This window comes from Chinchilla lanigera, unplaced genomic scaffold, assembly GCF_000276665.1.
Source record: "Chinchilla lanigera isolate Chin_1 unplaced genomic scaffold, ChiLan1.0 scaffold00020, whole genome shotgun sequence".
In the NCBI taxonomy this organism is placed as follows: domain Eukaryota; kingdom Metazoa; phylum Chordata; class Mammalia; order Rodentia; family Chinchillidae; genus Chinchilla; species Chinchilla lanigera.
The window spans coordinates 16,972,247-16,994,756 of NW_004955421.1; the positions used below are offsets into that span (position 1 = coordinate 16,972,247).

The 22,510-nt window shown below is 40.2% G+C and overlaps 1 protein-coding gene across 10 annotated transcripts in view; it reads left to right on the forward strand.

Annotated features, from left to right (window-relative positions):
• Foxp1 (forkhead box P1) overlaps positions 1 to 22,510 on the forward strand; it is a 480,479-nt gene that overhangs the window by 376,802 nt on the left and 81,167 nt on the right. For 8 of the 10 annotated variants that reach the window (XM_013513674.1, XM_013513677.1, XM_013513675.1 and 5 more), the window contains 3 exons: positions 11,180 to 11,317; positions 12,319 to 12,408; positions 17,631 to 17,784. In XM_013513674.1, the coding sequence (XP_013369128.1) occupies positions 11,180 to 11,317; positions 12,319 to 12,408; positions 17,631 to 17,784 (382 nt within the window). The remainder of the gene's footprint in view (positions 1 to 11,179; positions 11,318 to 12,318; positions 12,409 to 17,630; positions 17,785 to 22,510) is intronic. The other 2 variants (XM_013513676.1, XM_013513678.1) reach the window with 2 other exon arrangements.

Here is a 22,510-nt window from a genome sequence, read left to right on the forward strand (position 1 = left end):
CCCGGCCGCGCGCGCCCCTGCCCGGCTCCGCGCGCCTGGCGGCTACATGGAGAGTGTCAGGTTGGTCCCCTCGCTCGATCTTCGCCGGTTCGCTCTCCGCCCCGGCTCCGCGGTGCCGGCTTCCCGGGCCCTCGCAGGGGGAGGCAGGCGCGGCCGAGGGCTCCGAAGTTGAGTCTGCGAGCCCTCCTCGTCCTCGCCGTCGCTGTTTACCAACTTGCCCGGGAGTTGCGCTCTGGAAGTGCGGGCGGCGCGGGGAGTGGCGGGCTGGGAAGCGGGCGCGCCGGGCCTGCGGTCCCGGGGAGAGGTTCTGCCCCGCGCTCGCTCGCTCGCTCGCTCGCTCTTTCTCTTTTTTAAATGTTCATGGGTGGGGTACAGTCGAGAGTTGGAGGAAGTCCTGCTTGTGTGCTTCGCTCTGTGTCTGTTTCTTTTTTTCCGTTTGCGATTCGTTTGCCGCGGCTCTGGCCTTCACGCGGCCACTTTGGTGAAGCCCTCGCCACCGCTCCCTTCGGGGGACGACGGATCTGGGGTGTGATTTATGCCACTTCCAGAGCGTGTGAAACGCACAGGAGCCTTCAGCCTCAGTGTAGCCCGTGTGGATGTTTCTTTGCTTCTGATAGTTTGTTGCTATATCTGTCTAGGCTATTTTCAGCTTAGCTGTTCAAATTCGAGGAGTTCACACACTGTCGAGAGGGAGGGGGAGGGAGGCCAGCCCCACGCCAAGCCCGACAGGCGACAGGCGGGCCTGCAGGACGCGGACCCCTTGGGCAGCTTGAGGGCCCTCAGCCCAGGTCACACGACTTCGCTGTTAATGAAGTAGTGAGCAGGACTTGGGCTTGGGCGTGCGGCCGACTGAGGGATTGCCAGGAGGTGCTCCCTTCTGAACCGGCGTGGCTAACTCAACTGTCAGAACTGCAAGAAAGATGGTCAGTGGAAAGGGGACTTTTTTTCCCCCTCTTTCTCCCAAGTATGTAGATGAGGAGGAGAGGACCTTTGGGAAGTGGGTGGTAAAGTTTTAGAGCAAAGTACATATAGGCTCTTCCTCTCTGGGATTAACTCCTTCAAGGCCTTCCAGTTATAACTAAAATATCTAATAATTTCGTATCCTCATCCAAGCAGACCCAGTGTTCTGATCAAGCCAATTTAAAAATGCAAATCACCTAATTTCCATAGATTCCAACATTCTGAAAGTGACACATTTGGGGGGGAAATTAAGCCTGATAACAGGAAATATGAATCATACTATCAGTGACTAATCTGCTTAAGAAAAAAATAAGTTACATATATTTTTTCATTAGGAAGTCAGTGTTAAACGAGCCAATTTTTTTAAAGTTTAAAGCAAGTGACGTATTTATTTCAGAAGCGGACCTGCCGTGCTGTATTTGTTTGCAGCAGATTTTCCAGCAGGAATGTGTGCGTGCAGGCAGAGGTGGTCTGTGTGGTAAAGTGTTCGAGGTAGCAGCACGTCAGTGTCAGACTCGAGAGTCTTCGCGTTAAGATTCTAGTTTGGGGTTGAACTTGTCGCTGCTATTGTCGTATAAAAGAATATAAGGCTTTCATGAACGTGAAGACTCATCACTAAGCAAACCCGAGGAAAATAAAGTGTCTTAATTGATACCCTTTGCATAAATTGGAAAGAAAAAGGCCTATATGTATTATATGTGCTGCTCTGTAGCTGCGTGACACATTTCACTGAAAACTGTGTAAAAATGAAACCAAAATACAGACTGCCTACCCAGAGACACTGGCTGACTTACCCTAGGATGTGATAGAGCTGAACTGAAAACGGATTGGGCTGACACTTGATAATCAAAGTTGATTTATTGTTCATTAGTACTGCATTAGCCCTTTCAGGCAAGACAGTTATTTGTGTAGTGGCCTGTCAAGAAGGAGACTGCAAGCACCTGTCATTTCTAAGGCATGAGATAAGCAAGCAGATATTAAAATGATGCAAATAAAAATACATTTGGCTAGGTGAAGGACCACGCAGTCATAATTTATTCCTTCAAAACAAAATAACATGAGTTAGTACTACTTTGTAGGAAAGGAAAATGTACTGAAGGTTTTTTAACACCAAGAACTACTTACACAGTGAAAGTACTGGATTTTTGTATTTGTCTGTTTGCCTGAAGAACTTTTCTTCCTGCTCAGATATGCAGCTTGTCCACCAAAAAGTTGGTCAGTGAAGGAAATGAGAAATATATCAGTTATTTAATCCAAGCAATTGAGAGAAGGTACGATTCCCAATGGTGTATATTTTTAATGAACATATTTCATTAAATGAAACTTTTAAGCATGGCTTGAGTCTATGAAAATGTGATGACATCATAGGTAAGCTATGATAATGTCAGATAATAATGTCAAGTGCACTTCTGCAGCGTGTTTCACTCTCGATTTTTTTCCTCCCCTCTGAAAGGGAGTGATCTCATGATGGATAATAGAAAACAACTTAAGTGTCAAAAGAAAACAAAATTAGTGAACTTTGCAGCCATAGAAACGTGGATTAACTCATATTTTTCCAGGGATGGAATGGAAACATTCTGCATGAGGATATATAGTGTATTGTCTTCTCTGAATTTTCATTTGACAGGGATTTTAGAGGCTGTGATCTTAATTAAATCTCAACTAGCTGAAATAATGCATCTAAAGGCATGCAGTGTTGCGTAACCTTGCTCCGTTGGTAAACCATAAATCATGAGAAAGCTTATGATAGGAATGGTTAGTTTGAATTTTTTTTTTGTTTGCAGTTGAATGTACCTTAAAAACAAAATCCTCGCCGTTGCTGCCTTGCATGTGTACATTGTTAGGAGCTGTCACTTGAAAGATAAACTCTTATGATGCTGACCAGTTCTACAACTTTTCAGCCAGCCTCCCCATGACTGTAAGATACTGTGGAATTGAAATTCAGATTAATTAAAAGCAATAAAATTCCAGATTTGTCTTGGCTAATGTGGCAGAAGTGTTTGAATTAACTGTGTTTCTGGGACAATCAGGAGCGAATGTTGTGTCCACCTTCTCAGCTTATCGTAAAATCTGAGTAAATTTTAAATTGGCCAAAAAAAAAAAAAGTTGAAGAAATTCATTTTATTATGTAGTTTAGTTGTGGCTGAACATCACTAAAGAGAAACGCAAAATCAAGCTCTCAGTAACTAAGCAAATACAGTGGCCAGTTAGAATCCACTTCAAGTCCTTCACTGAGATTTGGACCCAAGGAATAATGCAACACCAGTTGACTAGAGAAGGTTAGAGTAAATAAATACGTACACTGGGTCTTGCTGTGTGTTACAGGTTAAAATACGTACCCTGTGATAAGGAATTAAAATCATTAAGTAGACTTATTAACTGTCTAGGTTTTATGAATTCTAGGCTTGCAAATACTGGGTTGTTTTTAGTGCCTTTTAAACAGATGTTTTTAACTGCATAATTTGGATTCTATAGGTGCTTTCTGAGAGGCTGTCTATTTAGAAAAATTGACAAGGCTATCTTGTGATTGCTCGATTTTGTACCAACTTTGTATGTAATATTTCACATCGAGCTAATGGGTATGTTGTTGAGCTGTGGATCTCTTGGGGCAAAGGAGTTTAGCTCCTGTATACCTCAAGGCTAAATTTGGGGATAGTAACACCACCAGTAGGCTCAATGTATTATGTGATGAAAGCTTTGTTTTTTTGAGAAGCAGTATGATATTTTTGGTTACTTATTTAGTCATTTCAAAGTGTATACCCCCCCAAGGCCCTATAAATAACATTCTGCATTTAGATTTTTTTCTTTAATTTTAAAAGACGGAAACACAGGTACCTCTAGCTATACAACCCTTTACAGATTGTGGGGACTTGAATTTTCTGGGAAGAGTTAAACGGTGCCTATACTTCTGGATGATAGGAATAACCTTCTCTGAATCCCTCTTCAAACCTGGCAGTTGTTCGAAGAATAATTAATTTAGAATGAGAAAAATGAACACATACATTATACTTCATTTCCAAATCCTATTAAAAGCAGCTAATCAATGAAGATGCAGGCTAAATGTTAGGGTGAGCTTTTTAGACTACATTGGTATCATGTTTTAATTTTTAAGCTTTATCTTGCCCTTAAATCTGAAACATCATTGTTCAAATAACTGAGAACAAGGTAAATCAACAACATCAAAAAGGTCGGCTTCTGTGATTTCTCAAGGGCTTGTTATTTTGTACTTCCCAATTCTATTTGATGTCTTGACAAAACAAGATGACACAGGGGAGAATACATTAAATTTTGATTTTTTTCATCTAACCTGTTATAGTTGTGGCAGCTTAATTTCTTTTTCTTTTTTCTGAAGATGGCTTTTTGTTCAATTACTCTAATTGTCACACCACTTCATGAGGCGGGTCCTCACAGGTTTCCCATTTGCCTTGATTTTCCTAGGCATTTTTGTAAAGCATATTTTGACCTTTCACATGTGGGGAGCTTTTGGTTGAGCTTTATCTTCATTAGAAATAAATCAATGAATGGTGAAATTGTCAAAGAAGCAACTGATGTTTTCTCATTAGAATCTCATTTGCACCCCTTAGCTTAACTGTGAAGTAAAAGGTGAACGTGTTAGAAATGGGCTTGAGAAACTGCATCACTTTGAGAAACTTAAGTTGTAATTTTTTTTCAGAAAAAGTTACACCACAAGTAAGGCCTTCTTAAACTTTAGGATGATTTAATTTGGGCCGGCTGCGTGTTTAAATTCATTTATAACATCCCTTCCCCCAGTAACACAGAAAAATACATATTTGCAGTTCAGCTTCCTGTGTCACTTTTTGTGCTAGTGAAAGCTTAAATAAAGCAGAACTGTAAATTTAATCCTTAGGAAAAAATTTTGGACAAAAGGTAAATAGTTTTCTCCATGTAACAGTTAACAAGTGATCTAAAATTGTAAGTTATCTTTTCTTATTTTAATTGTGCATACATCTCAAATAGGATTGATGACAGCTGCTATCTTTCATTAATTTTGAATAATACCCCAATTTAAGGGAACTTATTTAGCCAAGGCCTTTTCTTTTTCCTTTCAAGAGTTAAAAGATCTGTGAGTGGGATCTTTTTGGAATTACTTCCTTGGAGTGGTTCTCCTCTATATGTTAGATTTAAAAACAATTTGTTGTTGTTGTTGTTAATATAAAATGTCATACTATGTTTGATTCATGTGCACTAAATTGTTTTCCATCCCACCTACAGGAGAAAGGTTAAAGAAGGAAAGAGGAGGCATTTTTCTTGATTTAAATAATAATAATAATAACGATAATTAGTTGCGGGGTTGAAAAGATCAGTGCTTATTGAGTGATTATTTTCATGTGTAGCTTCCATTGTTTCCTGTACTTAACAATTGCTAATGGGAGAAGCAGTTTAATTTATGTAAACTTTACATTTTTATGCAAATGAAGCTGATATTTATTAGAGCTAAAACAATTATGCTGGCACTTAGTGGAGTAACCTTGTATGCCTGGGAAATGTTAGAGGAGGGAGTTGAGGTTCTGCTCCCTCTGCTGTAAACAAATACGAATTTATACCACTTTTTGAAATTTGCAGCCCCCCAAAAAAGAACTCAGCTTTGCTAGAGATTGCTTATTAGGGTTGATAACCTGAAATAACTCCTGATTGGCAGGCAAGTCTTGGCCTTACAATTCTTTCTGAAAGAGAGATAGCCTTTCTTGATAGAATGTAATAAACAAAATGATAAAAAATGAAATGCTAATTGCATTTTAAAGAGGTCCTTTTTTTTCTAAAATTTTAATAGGTGGTTGTATTGTTACTGAAAGAACAGTTATGCTAATGACTGACTACTTAGATGATTTTGCATTAATATAATAACCATTACCTGCCTTAATGCTTTGTACAGTATTGTGGCAAAATAGCTAAGTCTAAAAGAGTTATACAAAAAGCAGAATTCCATAATGAAACAGAATTGTACTTTCCACATGAATAGCATGCTTTTTTTTTAAAGACTGAAATATTATGTCAGACATGTTTTTTCTTTCCTTCATGATACAGTTATTTTGCATGGTACCTGGTTGGTTTTTAAAAATTTTTTGTTTTGCTAATACCATGGGGAATAGATAGAAGCTTCCTAACTTTTTTGTTTGCTGCTATATCTGCTGTATGTGTTGGTTTACTAGTTCTTAAAACTGCTATTTTTTTTTTTTTTCAGAAGGTCAGTGCTAATGATGTTTAATTTTCCCTTGCACAGGCTACGTCTGTATCATCATATAAAATTTGGCACAATTCGATTTCTTTTCCTTTTTTTCCTCTTTCTTTTTTTTAATAGAGCCATTTTCTTTGTTTGGTTTTGTTTTGACACTCTGGATCCTTCTAATTTAATTTGTTTTGCTCTTGTTAGGCGATTAACTAGGTGACACTGCCTAACCTGATTAGTTATCACCCAAACACAGCCTGAAGTCCAGAAGGAAAGTGAGTTTGCTGGGACACACAAGGAGTGAATGATCAAACGTTAAGAATAGCTTTCAGATTTTTTGGAAGTAAATTTAAGGGAAATAAAGTAATGGTGAAATTGTGTTCTCCTCTTAGTTTGATTTGTACACTAACACATATCAGAAGATGGTGCTGTGCAAAACCTGTGTATTATACTGAGCAGTATTTATGTATAGTTAACTTGAATATAAACTAAAGGGAGAGAAAAAATGATAACATGTTATTTTCAGTATTTATATTGTGCCATCTCGCCTCCCACCCAATTCCTTCAATTGTCTCCTAGATGAGAAGGAAGTATTGTTTCTGTGAGTGTTTTTATTTGTTTGTTTACTTTTCACATTCCTCCTCCCATTCCTTATCTTTCCTCACTGAGGATAAAAGACAATAATAAAGCACACCATTTTAACAGTCCTCAAGCGTTCAGAGGATGTAGCATCATTTTGGAGGAAAACTAAACTGCATCAGGCAGAATTGACACAGCAGTGCATGGCTTTTAACAGCAGCCCTCAGTCTCCGGAGGCTCCCCGGGTGCTGGTATTAGGCGGCAGCAGGCCCATGCTAGCACCCTCTGGATGGCCCAAGCACAGCTGTATTTCTGCCATTCCCATAGGTCTCTGTGCACCTGGGATCAACCACACCCAGTTGGTGTCAGTCAACAGTGTATCTTGTGGCGTGTTTTTTTTAATTCATGATTTCCTCTTGCAACTCAGCTAAAGAGTGTTAACTGTGTGTGTGTGTGTGTGTGTGTTTTTAAATTCGGTTTTGTATGCTAGCATTCTTTAAATGTCTGCCAGAAGTTTAATTTGAATTTCTGATCCCTGAAGGCAGCTAGACAGAATCATTCTAGTTCTTCATAAATTGCCTTCTATGATTCATTGTTAACTCATAAAACATACTCATTTTTACATACTCAAACAGTTAAGGTAGTTACAGTATCAGGGATGTAATTCTTTTCTCCCTTATATTGAAATTGTCTTATGAGAAAGAAATCAAGAATTAGCTTGAACTCCCAGAGAAGGCATGAGCCCTGTAGCTACACAATACATCAGAAATGAATATTTTTTATCAGAAGGTGGGTAAAAGTAGATGGCATGGGATTGGGATTATGGAGGGAAGAGTTTCGTTTTCACTGAATACTCTCAAAGAGGGACTCATAAATATTACACTGCTGTAGTTAAAAAGTCACATGACTGTTTTAAATACTATTGATTTAAACCACTGGCTAGATTTTATGAATCAAAGTGTAATTTCTAAGCTTTGGCCATATTTCTCAATGCTGAAACACTCTCTCTTGTGTGCCTTTAGCTGCTTTCCAGACATTCAACACAGGATTAAATGATAGTAGTTACAGTGATCAATAGGTTAAGACTGCTACAATCACTCTTGCCGCTAATGACCTCAGTAGTAATGGGCAATAAAGTGTGGGCTGTAATAGCCCGTCGCTGGTACTGCATGCCCTTTGATTCCTTGTATTAGTAGGAACTAGCTACATGAGAAAGTTGGACGCTGGGATTTAAGGGAGTAGATATATAGGCTATAATTCTTAACTATTTGAAGCCTTAAACTGTGTTCCAATCTTCCCCTTCCCTCTTCTGCTTCACCCTGGGTTCTGGTTCATTTGAATGTGTTTGTTAAGGCTTTCCATAACCTCTTCTCCTGACATGTTGGAGCAGAAACTTTGGGGATATCTCAGTTTTATTGCATTTATAAATTTAAGCTTGAGCCCACTTTGGGGGCTCAGAGCTAAGTAGTGTGAAAATGTGGTTTAAGATAGTAAAAGCAACGTTGAGGCCATCAGGACATAACGGCCCACTTTGATTATTCAGAGACTGATCAGCCAGTTTAGAGGATTACTCAGGCTCCTTGCTCGCTCTCCTTGTCTGCTGCTTTGAGCATTGTATTACTCATCAGCACCTCCATCACGATGTCCAAGGAGAAAAAGCAGGAGAGACTCAAGTTCGTTCTCCTGCTCTGTGGTTGCACAACTGCACAAAAATGAATAACTGTAAAAAAAGAGACATAAACCACTAGCTGTCTGTAAGAGTTCATAGATGATCTGTGTATGTCCGTCCTTTCCCTGATACCCTTATGTTTTTGGCAGTCAAAAGACAGTGCTTCTCATTTAAGAAGATACAATTTTCCCAGTGTTTTAAAAAAAATTGAGATTGTGTGTGTGTGTGCGTGTGTAAAATAAATGCAGCCAACTATTTTCGAGGTATAATTTGCATACTATAAAATACATTTTTTAAATGTATAGTTGGAGTCTGAGTCTTGACAGTTGTATGCTTATATATCTATGTGACTACTGCCTTTTTCAAAATGCTGGCTGGCATTTTCATCACCCCCAAAAGTTCACAGTGGTGTCCCTTTCTCACATAAGATTGCTATAGCTCTTTTAAAAATTACAGTGGGGATTATTTCTGTGCTGATTTCTCCTAAAACTCTGTTAAGTTCATGTTCACTACCAGTTTAGACTTTACACCACCCTGTTCCTGTCTGTTTTCCTGTTCATCACCATCAGAAATTTGGCTCAAGAATATTTATATTGTACATCATCCAAGAAACGCAGAGGAAAAAAGAAATCTTAAACATGGTTCTTTTGTTTGCTTAATCAAACCTCCCCAAATGATGATGCAACTCTCAAGGAAAAGTAAACTTCTATTGTGATATATTGGCTTTAGCAGCTCGAAAGATAGTGATTGGCATCTAACAAACACATACTTAAAAATTCAAAAATTTTCTCTATCAAGACCAAGTTGGCTAATTGGGATTAATTTGTAGATGGTTGGATGTTTTGATAATGTCTTGGAGTTTGCCCTAGACTGAATGGAAGTTCACTGTTCCAATCATTGGTGATATTTCCTGCTGTGAATTACAGTATCTTTTAAAAAAGATAATTTATCCATTCATATACATCTGTCCCTTTTTACATATAAAAATACTCCGACATGCTCATCTGTTTTAAATTACAGCGTATCTACATCTACACTTAAAAAGCCACTGCAATAGGAAGAATTCATGGGTGACCTTCCAGAGTTGGGTTAATGAAATTTTTTGAATGTTCTAGCTAGTGTTTTCTAAACATGTAAAACTTGCATATCAATATCCCTACACACAAAATATACCCACAACAACAGTGGAGAATGTTCACTGTACATGAATCTGACCTTCAGGAACCATTTTTAGTTCATCAAAATTAGTGATGCTGAGAAATCGGGACATCAGTGCATAATGACTGTGAAATTAGGAATGAGAGCTCGCTATGCAAATGACAGGACAAATCATGTGAAAAAGTCAAGATAAACTGCATATTAAGACATTATGTTACATAAAATTAATACTGCATTTCTCCCTTTTGCTTACTGTTCCCATGAAAGATTTTTTAATTCTTTTATCTTCTGATCAGCTATTGTCTGCTGGATTTTTTTTTAAAGTGGCACACAGGCAAAGTGCAAAACATGTTATTACCTTTTATTGTAATACATGAGATGACAGCAGATCCTTTTTAACAAAGTATATCCTTTACTCCTTCTAGCTTCTTGCTGTCACATGTTTGATTAGAAACCAAAGAAAAGTAAGATGCTTAAATATTACTCTGAGAAGGCATACGGGTTTTGTCTTTTCTTTCATTGTTTTTTCTTTCCTTATCTTTTTATTTGGGGGGTGATTTTTCATGAAATAGTCTTCTTGCATTACGGGGACTGACAAAATGGTTCTCATGTAGTCTGCAAATTAAACACAAGTGCAGTGATTATTTTGAATAGCTAAATTACATTCTAGAAAGCTTGCAGAATTCATAGCATTGTCATTAGGTATCCGCTTGAATACAATTTGTGTAACCTTGGCCAAGACAGCCTGTCATTTTAATGTCAGTGTTTTATCTGAACAAGACATCATCCTTTCAGATACAGTGTGCAGGTTCCTTGCAAAGATGCCCGTGCAGAAACGTGTTAACAGTTGCAAATATGAAATGCTATCAAGTTCATCACTGTAGCTGTTTGTCACTGAAATGTCATGGAAAGCGCCTTTTAATGGTATCGCACATAATATGAGAGAATTGAGACATCTGTATGCTGGGCAAATAAGGAAGGGTAAAAGGCATCATATGAAGGGTCTGTGTTTAAGTTCAAAGGTGCGTCCAAGGTTCCCTCACACAACACTAAGATTCCTTGATTGTTCTTCAAGTCCCTCTACACCATGGAAGTGGGCCATATTAACTCCACCTTTAGAGATGTTGGTTCCCATTTGCATTGAAGTTTGGGCTAATGTCTCACAGCTCATTTCGACCTAAGACTTGTTCCAAATGAGGAATTAAAATTTTTCTGTATCCTAAATCTAGATAGCATTTTATTAAGTATTTCCTCCTGGTCTGCTTGCAAGACCTCTTGGAATCTTAGTCAGGGCTGCAGAGTTTTGTTTTCTTTTTCTTTATATGAAATAACCTCCAGGGCTGCTCTTGTGTAGCTCAGTGGTAGCCCTCTTGCCTAGGATGGGTAAGGCTCTGGATCCAATTTCCAATACCTCAAAATAGTAGTACTAGTAGTAGTAATAATACTAATAATAATCTCCATGATAGATGACGTAGGATTCGTCTCTCCATCCCCTGTGGGTAAATACATTTTGCATGGGAAATTGGTTCATTCTTTAAGCAGACTAATGGCAGGCAGTTTCAGAACCTAGAGGGTTGGGTGCTTATGATCTCCTGCTTCCTATTTATCTTTCATTAATGTTCCAGGTTCCCGTGTCAGTGGCTATGATGACACCTCAAGTTATCACTCCCCAGCAAATGCAGCAGATCCTCCAGCAACAAGTGCTGAGCCCTCAGCAGCTTCAGGTTCTCCTCCAGCAGCAGCAAGCCCTCATGCTTCAACAGGTAATTGTCCTTTTTCTCCTCCCCCACCAAACCTAGGTCCCCAGGCCTCCATTCACAGTTCCCCTCCACCTGAGCAGCTACTTTGTCCATGGAAGAACCAGCTGGGCAAGCTGAATGGGGCAGAACACAGTCCAGTCCTGCGTAATGGATTGCACTGTGTCTCAGAAGGGTGGGAGCCTACCTGCCAGAGTGGCCAGGGTTTGGGCTCAGAGGGCACCCCATGGACTGAGATTACAGCTATAATTGGACTTGGTAGAAAAAGATCTTTCAGGCTTATGTGGCTTTACACTGTTTTATTTGGTAAGCCCAGAGGCTTCTAAATGGTGTGAATCAAAGCAAAACGAGGAGCACATTGGGAGCAGGTTTAAATATGACAGCTCTTGAAGTCCCAATTTCAACTTAGAAGCTTACAGAATTTTTTTTCCATTAACATAAAGAAGCATTTTGGAGTTGGTTAATTTCAAAGTGCAAAGTTGATTTGGCTCTTCAATATATCCTCATGTTGCAATAAACTTCTAGCTGTCATTGTACCGCGGGGACCAAATATACAGACTTGGTCATGGGAACCCACCAGATGAGATTCTGAGGACTGTGGCGGGGGACAAGAAGCCAAGGCGCGCCCAACGCTGCACACGCTGACCAGTGCTCTACACTGCCTGTCGCTCATAGCTCGGGCAGCACGCAGTGGAGATTCACCAGACTCTCTCAGCAAGGGCATTTCAGCTTTGTTGTACAATCAAAGGTCATTCCTTGCCTTATTTTAATTAGTTTGTGTAGAAAATGGTATGTTTTTCATCAGTTCATTTTGGAGGCTACTTCTCAAACAATAATGCCAAGAATAGTCAGTGTGTGCGGAATTTATTGTCGAGTTTCAAACTAAAGGTCAGGCCATCGCAGATAAAAGAGTGCTATTTTTCAAATCAGAGTTTGTGTACGGCACCAAGAGGGACAGTGGATCGGTGCTGCCCTCCGTTACTTACTGTCCTCTCTTTTCTTTGTAGCAGCAGCTTCAAGAGTTTTATAAAAAACAACAAGAACAGTTGCAGCTTCAACTTTTACAACAACAACATGCTGGAAAACAGCCTAAAGAGGTACCGACAATACATATTTTACTTTCAAACCACAGATCCCAGAGGACTATCTAGTGGCTATTAAACTGTCATTCATCTTTTAAATGATTGCACAACTGAGCTGACTCTATCGGTTTTCAGCTTTCAGACCGAGAGTTATTGTCCTGTTTTCCCTTAGACTTTTCTGGGTTCCGTTTGCTCGCTGCCACATATATTATGCCCTCGCTGCACGTGTACCTGTGTGAGGAGTGTGTATGAGACCGTGGGCGGGACTTTTCAGGCCCATTCTGTACCAGTCCCGCTGATGGCCGGGCTGGAACTGAGGAGGGGAAATATTCTCAGTCAGATTTTACTGGGATACCCACATAATTTTTATTTCCAGCCCAGGGAGCTTGGGCATGCATTGTCCTTTGAAAGAATCGCCTTTCTCGTGAGGGTGGACAAGAGAAAGTTCGAACAAGATTACACATCCCCGTCCTACAAGTTGTACCTATGGCCACTGCTAAAGGGCTGCCTTAGACAGCAGTAGTTAAAAGTTAGGGCAGACTGTGGATTGGATTATTTGTATTTTCCAGATAAAGGCTAGTACATTTTAACAGCTTCTCTTTACTCAATACCTTGTAGGATTCTGAAGTCACTGCATTCTGCCACACTACCCAGCCAGGTGACAGTATGAGTCCCATCCCCAGGGGCTTCCATTTCACCTTCTGTGCAGGACCGTGTGGGTGAGGCACCCCCTCCTGTGAAGTGCCCCCATGCAGGTGTACCTTCTCATGACATCTGTCCTCCAGTGCAGAGTTCTCACAGTTCTATAAACTGCCTGTCAGTCTCTTCCATGGCTTCTTCCCTGGCCCTGAGCATTGGGCCACTTTGGTTTCTCTGGAAGGAGTCTCTGCAGATGCCTCTCCATGTCCCTGTCCCTCTCCCTCGCATGAATGAGAACGCTGGGCAGTGCTGATTTTACAGTTGGGGAGTGACCTAGACATTTTCCCTGGGCGGGCTCCTCCGTGTATACAAACTGGACCCGTTTCCATGCTCTGCCAAGTTTTTACCCTGGAGTCCTGTTGAGCAGCCTGCCTGTAAACCCCTGCAGAGTAGGGGCAGTTTTGGGGTGAAGGGGAGGAGGGGTTTTAATGAAAATGCTGACACAACCTTAAGTACAGTGGCGCGCTACCGGGTGCTGCTATAATAAAAAAGGGAACAGATTAAAAAGTGTCTAAAATGTAAATCTAAAGGACTAACAGTAATTAAAATGGAAATGGCACAGGGAGGGAAGGCATGTAATTGTGAGATATCACTGTGCAGAAGGCTCTCAGCTTTGTTTTGCTGGCTGTTTTTCTAATTCAGCAGGGCTTACTCATCAGTGGCAGTTCAATGCGCGTTAATGACTCTGGGATTGCAGGCATCACTCTGGACAAAGAAATGATTATTGTGCGGTCAAAAGAAGTTCAAAGACAAGAAGGGAATTTCAGTTTTTTTCCTTAGAGATCCACATTCAAGAGCATATAAATTAAGCCAAATGTTAAAAACCACAGTCTGAAAGCTGACTTCAAAGTCACAACTCTCTAATTAATGAACTGCGAGCTTCAGTTTGGACAAGTTGTGGTTTGATGCGCCCATAAATCAACATGACAGGCCTGTTTCACAGTCTCAGACAGTGCTTGTCATTGAGTCACATCAGATGTAAACACAGCAGAAAAAAGAAGGGATATGAAGGAGGTGCAATTGATCAACAGAATTGGTAAAAACCCACTTTTGAAGCACATTATGCATGATCACAGGAAATGGTTACAGCCTCAAGAGGTTTCCCCTTCTGCTGTTGCTTTTTTGAATCAGATTTCTAACAGCCTTCAAAAGGGAGAATAAGAATTATGGAGTTTCTCCCCTGTGGCTTGCAGGCAATAACCCCCTGTTGTTATTTTGTGCTTCTTTCTTTTCAAAGGCATCAAAATTTAGTTTTTTAAAGATCTTTAACTCTATATTTGAAGACAAACAAAAAAGGGCTGCCACTGTCATTCTTATCAGTTACCAGGGATTGTGTTTTTCCTTTCTGTTGCCACTTCTTATTAACCTCTTGTTTGGTGTGTTAGACAGAGTTTGGAATGCACGTCTGCATGCTGGGAGGACATGAAAGTTCAGATGAGCTCCAAGGGCCCATAAAGAAATGTGAAGGGGAAAGTTGCACAGCAGAAAGAAGGATAAAAGTTAACTCTCCCAAATTGCTGCTGTCAGGAAAGGGAGCACAGAGATGATGGCAGTATCTGAGTTTGGGAAGGGAGTGAGGGCAGAAAGAGAATACTTGGTGTCTACAGGAGGAGAGGGCCAGACATGGTAGCAGCAAATTTAGCATCTCCAGGACACTGGCTTTACTGTGGTCCATGTTTCTGTCATCTGTTCGTCGGGCCCACGTAACTCAGGATGTGTGTGGTCTTTATAGCCCTAAGAAGGAGGCAGACCAGCAGAGTGGATGGGTGTCCTTGGATTTCACTGAGTGTTCCTGGTACCAGGGAGTTGGCCCGGACCTATTAACAGTGGTTAGGAGATCTCCCAGAATTACCATGCAGATGTTGGTCCTTCTATGCTCAAAGGAAATGGAGTCACATGGTGCCGTTTTCATGGTGCAGCCTGGTGATTATGATTTTAACAGGGTTCAAACTTGGATGTTGACAGATGGAACAAGTATATTAATTTACTGGATCTCCAGTCATTAGTGGCTCGTAATTTTATATCATCAGTTTTTTCCTCCCCGCTTTTTACCCTGTTTTGATTACTTCCGAGATACGACAGGAGACTCTTGGCCAGCGCAGCATACCTTTGCTGTCATTTTGCCTAAAGTTGTCTTGAGATGTTTCCGTGGGAAAGTTTGGTTCCACTTTGGGTTAGACCTAAGATCTCCCTTCGAAGATGTTTATTGATGAAGTGAGAGTTGGAACCCTGCTCAACCATTGGAGCAGCTGCTCCTTCATATTGGGAGGAGAGTGGTATGGAAAATGGACAGCAGAATTCATTTTGAATAAGCTACGAAAAACTGATGCCATCTTGTGTGGGTGAAGTAGGCTAAATTGATTGTTTTAAAAGAGCCGTTTGTCCCAGGCAGTTATGACAGTTTATGTTAGGCAGTAGGGTGTAGCCAAAGAAAGAAAAACAGACCTTTGACTGCAGCACTAGGGAGGGGATCCGAAATGCAGGGTTTATCAGGGCATTTTAGCATTTTAACACTGACTACTGACCTGTCAGGAGACTGTGCGGAGACCTTTTTTGTATGCATTCAATTGTGAGAAGTAAACAAACGAACCCGTATCCTGTGTTTGGTAACTGGGTGGGGAACACAGTTTGGCAACCAGTGTTGCTTTTAAATTCTTTCTTTGGACAATGGGCCTTGTATACTTTTATATCCTGGCTTTTCAGACGTGGACAGCTTTCATGAGCTTTTCCTAGGGATGGCCACAGAGACAACAGAAAAGGTATCAGTCATTTTATATAAATACACAATTTTTAAACATTTCATTTACAGTAAGACAGGAAACACCCTCCCCTAAACCTTCAGATCCCCCATCATATTCTACTTCAAGAAGAGCTAATCCCCTGATCTTTTATTATGTTGATGTTGTTCTTTCTTCTTCCTTACCTGTTTTAATGTCTTGAGTTAATATGTGTTGAAGAAGTGAAAAAATCATTTTGACATGAATATAACTATCACTGGGTTTTACATTAATGTGATAACTTGGGAAGGGGTGAAAACAATTGGATCATTTTATGCATGCTGTTCTTAAAATGAAAACACTGGCTTTTCATTTAAATTTATTTAAATTTTTGTTGTTCGTGGTATAGAATTTGTTTTTTAGAGTGAAACTCAATTAACTTTCTCAGTGGCATGGTAGTAAGTCTGAAATTGGTTGCTAATATGAGAATGATGGTTTTTACTGTAAAATAAACTACATGGAGATGGAAAGGAAACCACCATTTTTCTCTTCCTTTGAACTTTGCATCAGAAGGTCTTGGTATACAAACCATTTTATGGCTCTATCAGATCAAGGTCATGTGTCAGGTTAAGTGAATGCAGTTGTTTGTAAGGTATAGTTATTAACCAGAACACACACGCTCTGTAAGGATTGGGGATTCTTTTTCGTTCTAAAAGTCTGTGATTATTTTAAAAATTATACCCAGAATTAGGGACTTTTTTCTTTTGTTAAGGAATCTTTCTTCTTTTTGGTTTCAGTTGGGGAAGAGTTAATTTTCCTTTCTAAGTGTTAACTATAATGTGGCCAAGACCTCCACCTCGATATGATTCCTAGCAGATTAAGGATATTAGATAATTTCCTTCTATTTATTGTACTACTGCACTGTATTATCTTTCTATCACTCAGATAATTACTGAGGAAATCTACATTAACTTTTTTGGCTGGAGCCAGGCCTGCTAAACACAGGAATGATGTATTGATGTTTTACACAACAAAAGTTTTCCTCCTGTCATTGTCCAGTTGACAAAAAGATATCATATGGTAAAGCCCCTTCTTTTCAAGAACAAAGCTGGTGGGGAGGCAGGACCAGCAGGCAGACCTAGGGGTTTGTGAGACTAAAGCCAAGTGAAGGCATCCGAAGCTTAGAGACTCTCGTTCACATTAAACGCTCACAGTCAAGTGTGATGTTGTTTGCTAAATTATGAATGTGTGTAATTAAAATCTAGTGGCTGTTTCTATGAAAGATTTACAGTGTTATTTCATCATTTGTCATGGCTAATTAACAATATTAGATGAAGTTTTTCTTCTTCAAAGGTCTGATTTTTTCTCATTTATTTATGTCAGAAGTGATAAACAGAGTAGTTAAAGGCTCCTGCCTGTGCAGGCCTGGAGGGAGGCACCTCCTTTTTTTAACACCTCAAAGGTGCAGGGTTCAAATCCCTGCAGACCAGAGTGATGCAGTCCTCTCTCTAGTGTGAATAATGACAAGTTTCAAAGTCTCCAAGTTCACACACTGACTACCAAAGTCAGGCTTTTCCAACTATAGAGAAAGCCAGCTCCACGGAGGAAAGCTTTTCCTGTGGGAGCAGGCAGCAGAAAGGTAATCTGCTTCCCTTCAGAGGTGTTGCGTTCTGTCCTTTTGAAACCTTAACACTGAGCAGTCCACCCAGCTCTAGTGCCCAGCAACAGTGTTGGACAGTGAGGGTGAGTCATGAAGCGTGCATACTTACAACCTTCCTTGGGAAGTGGCTGTCTCATTTTTGTCCTTCCGCTCTCTTCCAGCAACAGCAGGTGGCTACCCAGCAGTTGGCTTTTCAGCAGCAGCTCTTGCAAATGCAGCAGCTACAGCAACAGCACCTCCTGTCTTTGCAGCGTCAAGGCCTCCTAACCATTCAGCCCGGGCAGCCTGCCCTTCCCCTTCAACCTCTCCCACAAGGTACGCACTGATCATGCAAAAGGCATCTCTGGGAAGACTTTGGACAAAGGAGTGGGGTGTCGCTTAGCCTATTCCAGCTAATCATCCAGGCAATTGCCTGTCTCAAGCATAGATGTGGGAACTGTAACTGAGTGAAGTAATGATGGGCCCTTGCACAAGTTCAGGTGCTTGCTGCCAGAGTGTGGAGGGAAGGAGTGTAGGTGTTTCCGAGTACCAGGGAACACCCCGGGCTGCACAGTTTGGGAGGAAGAGGATGCTACCTTGCACTCAGTGGACATTTTAATGGAATCTTACAGTATTATCGTTTGGAACCACAAGGAGTTTTCTGGAAGGGTATTAGCACTGTAAGACATATTTTATATCAGGTAACTTGTTCACTTTTAAATCTCAGCAATTTTTTATAGAAATGCCATTTTTTTTAGACGTAGGGATAAATTCAGGTTTATTTTTCTGTAAAGGGTGAAAATCATTCTCTTTCCACTACAAAACCCAAGGTTATCTTTTGTCTTTATTCCTTTTGTTTTATTTTCCTTTCTTTTTGCATGGGTGTGTTTTTGAGTAAGTTAGTTTGTGCTCATCAGAACAGGTACCATTTCTATTTCCAGTTCTTCTTCACAAGTTAGAGTTCCCTGAAAAGGAATAAGATTTCCTAGATTTCATGAGTTGCTTTTGAAAATCCACTGACATTTCATCCCAAGGGTGTTGGATGTCAAAACAAAGGGGAACTCTAGGTATTTTTAGGATATCCTCTTGGTCTAAGCAACTCTGACTTTCACACATATAATATAAAAGCAGATATATTCACAACTAGAAAAGAGTGGGGGGAAAAGGCAGACAGGAACAAGTATCATGCTTACATTTGAAGATATTTCCCAGTCCTCTGTAGTTGACCCTTCGTATCTGCGACATCTGTATTTGCAGATTCTACCAACCATGGTTTGAAAATATTTAGTAAAAAAGAAAAGAAAAGACAATGCATTTCTACTACACATGTGTAGACATTTTTCTTGTCGCTGACTGTACCCTGAATATATTATAACAACTATTTACATAACATTTACATCATATTAGGCATGTTAAGTAATGAAGAGGTGATTTAAGGTACACAGGAGGGTAGACATAGGTGGCATATAAATACTACACCCATTTATACATACAGAAGACTTAGGCACCCTCAAATCTTAATATTGGAGAGGGTGGTTCCACAGGTACCAAAGGATGACTAACTCCACACAAATTTTAGTTGCTTGCTCTAGGCCTACAGTTATTTTAGCTCTAAGGTTTTGGATGTATGTGGCTTTGAGCCTTAATGGCAAGTAGCAATAGCTTTGGATGTCTTGATTTAGTTGCCATCTGAAGGAGGTTGACAATGGGGGACCTCCTCCTCGTTGCTTAAGGCATGGGCATTTGTCTAGTAACTTATGGTGTCAAGTGGACCCAGTGAGGCCTGTCTTCATAAATGTCCTCTCTCCAGTCGACCACACCCAACTTCTTGTGTCCCAGCACCCCTGCTTTGTGTTGTGTATTTGCATTCAGTGTTGCCACCAAATCTGTTAGCTCCTTCACTGTCTTAGTTGACCCTCCATATCTCTCTGCCATGACAGCTCAACTTCTTGATACATGGTCAGTGTCTCCTCCGTTGCTGTCAGAATAAAAGATTTGATAACTGATCAGCACAAGAGGAAAAGGAAGGACACATCAACTAATGCATTCTGAACCTATGCAGTGTTATAACGCGCATTAATTACACCTTCTGCTTTATTGTTGGACACATGGCAGGCTCTTCTGACACACCTGCTAGACTCAGAGCTTCACCCTGTCTCATCTTTTCCCACCATTCCTGTACTATTAAGTTTGCTCACTAAGGTTCATTGTTATAGTACATCAGTTAAGCTGTCCAAAAGAGGGCAATTGGGCAGTGACAAGACAAACTCATATGTAATGTGAAAGAAATGAATGTGGTGATGCATGAAGTGTAATCTCTGCTGTAACATATCAGAGACACCGGTAGGTAATTCACTAGTCATGGCATTGATTGATACGCTTAGCCGTCTGCCGTAACCATTAGCCCCTGCAACATTAGGAGAAAGCATATTTAAAATCTGAGTAGTGTCTGCATGTGTGTCCAAGATGGCATAAGTGTCAGTGTAAACATTTCTGAAGTCAAGTTTTTGTAGCAAAGGGAACCACACTGTTACTGCCATCTCTCCTGAATCAGGAGGATGGTTTTCTTTCCCCTACCCCCTCATCCAAAGTGCCTGGAGAATTCAGTCGCGTTGGACTACAACACAATTCTTTTTTATCAGAGAGATGATGGCTTAAAACTGATATCATTACGAGGTTTAAATCAACTTTCTGCTTGCTTGAACATGGTCACCTGGGTATGGATGTACAAGGACAAAAAAAGGTTGATCAACTCTGTCTTTGAGCCAGTGATACCTGGGGTTGTAAAATTGAGTTCCACGAACAGTAATCTGTCAACTGTCCCCACAACATACATTTTTTAAACCTGTGCCTGCATTTTCTTTTCTAATGAAGGAACCAGTTGTCCTGAAAACAGAAATGTAGCAAGGCACAGGGGTTATATTGTGTAAAGTGCTGGTAGTGCTCACTTCATAATAAAATCATCAAAATGCTTTTACATACCTGTTCATGGCCTTGCTAAGTTACTTTAAAACTGTGTAAATGTAGGGCCCTCTCTCTGTTTTGCATAATTAGCATATTTGTTTTCACCCTGGTCTCTTTCATCATTTGATGTTCCGTAGAACCAGTAATGTTACCCAGAAATATTCCTTCACTCTCATTCTGATCTTTTAATTTTTTTAAATGTAAACTCTAGGTACGAGAAAATTACAAGCTGCTTATGTACCTCCTAATGGATTTGTTTAGCTTGCTATTATTCTGATGCTACCATTTTGGAAGAAATGCATGCTTTCTAGAAACTGGATGTCAGTTCGGTCTGATGAGTTACTAGCTTACTTTTCTGTCTTAATTCTGTCGTGAGAACTTTGCTATCCAATTCCATCAGCCTTTGCTAGGTAGCGTTCACTGAGCTAACAGCTGACTGACTGTCACTGACAAAGGGTATCACAGATGGAGGGAATGATTTGACTGGACTCACTTAAGTCTGATGAGAATGCTCTTAAGTGTAATTATCACGTTGAGATTTGACCCAAAAATACCAATGTTGTTACTCGATGAGTTACTAATTTTGCTAGCCTACTAGAATTCATAGAAAAAAAAAGGAGAGGAGCATCAGTGTACTCCAGGTGAATTCAAGTGGTGAATGCACTTGCCTTTGTCTTGCTTTGCTGGGTAAACAGTATACTTTTGAAACAATCTCAAAGTTCTGCTGCTCTCAGAGGGAGGGTGTTCACACAGTTGTTAGAACCCTGTTCTTCCCTTGCAGCTGGCCCAGAAAGCAATTAATTTGAGTTTAAACCCAGGTGGTTTGTTCTTTTCATATGTTTATGCAATAGAAAATAAAAATACTGTAGATGTTGACTTGTGTAGTTTTATAGCACTATGATGTATCATCAACAGACAGGCCTACTTACTACTGTTTCCACTGGATAAACAGTAGTATGAGGGTCAGCCGAACTCACAGGTAATCGTCCACATACAAAGCACTGTGCCAGGCCCGCTTGCTACAGGTGCATCCCACCTGTCACTTTGAAGGTGTTTGAAAATAATAGCCCAGATGTAGCAAAACTGGACGTGGGATTGTGTAGTGACCTTTCCCTTTGTTTAATTTGCCTCCAACGTTTAATTTCAAGGGAAAAGTAATAATTGAATATGCCTAATAACTAAATGCTCATTTGGGACAGAATCCGTCAAAATATAATTGGCATTTGATTTTTACGAAGGGAGAGGAGAACGGACTTGGCTGTTGAAGATTCATTCTCAGAATATCTGACCACTTAATGTATCACTTGAAGTCTCCTTTATAATATATATTAATTGCAAACACTTGAGCATTTGAACATTTTCGTGGAGAGCCGTTAGGAGAGACCAACTGTTTTTGTTAAGGCGCCTTGCAGAAAGGCGGGGAAGGTTATTGGTCTGCTGTGCAATAATTTACTCCTCTTTGATATGCAAACGATCCACCGTGAATATAAAAAAATCCTATCAGACTCATTTCACAGTTCTTAACCACTCGGATTCTCTGGAGTCCATCGCCTCATTAGACCAGTGCTCTCCAATGCTGGCATAATTAAAATCTTTAACAGTTTAGCAAAGTAAAGATGTTTGGCTGATCACGTTGAGATGATTATCTATCCATTGTATTCTAAATGACAAAAATAAATTAAATTTAGACCTTGGCATTTTTTATTATGTGTTTCAAATGAATATAATGCACACGGCCTTCTTTAATTCAATACCTTTGGTTTGGCAAGAAACATGCCTGTTTCGGCTGCTACTGTATACAGAGAAAATGGCAGGCTTTCTAGGATAACTGTGATGCACTTAATTGCAACAAGGATCAGAAATCCAGATGACCAGTTCTACTGTCAAATTGCCTTATGAGATACAGGGTGTGTGGTTTCTTTTCAGTGTTCTCTCAGAGGAAGCTGTTGCTGTTTGCTGCTGCTGCTGTTGTTAGCTGCAATTCAGAACCTTTTTTCTTCTGTGCATGTGTGTATTAGAATATGCATCGAGGTAGGATTTGGAAATCCTAGGCTATTGAGGCATGCCGCCAGGATAAAGACTAAGAGGCCCACAGTAG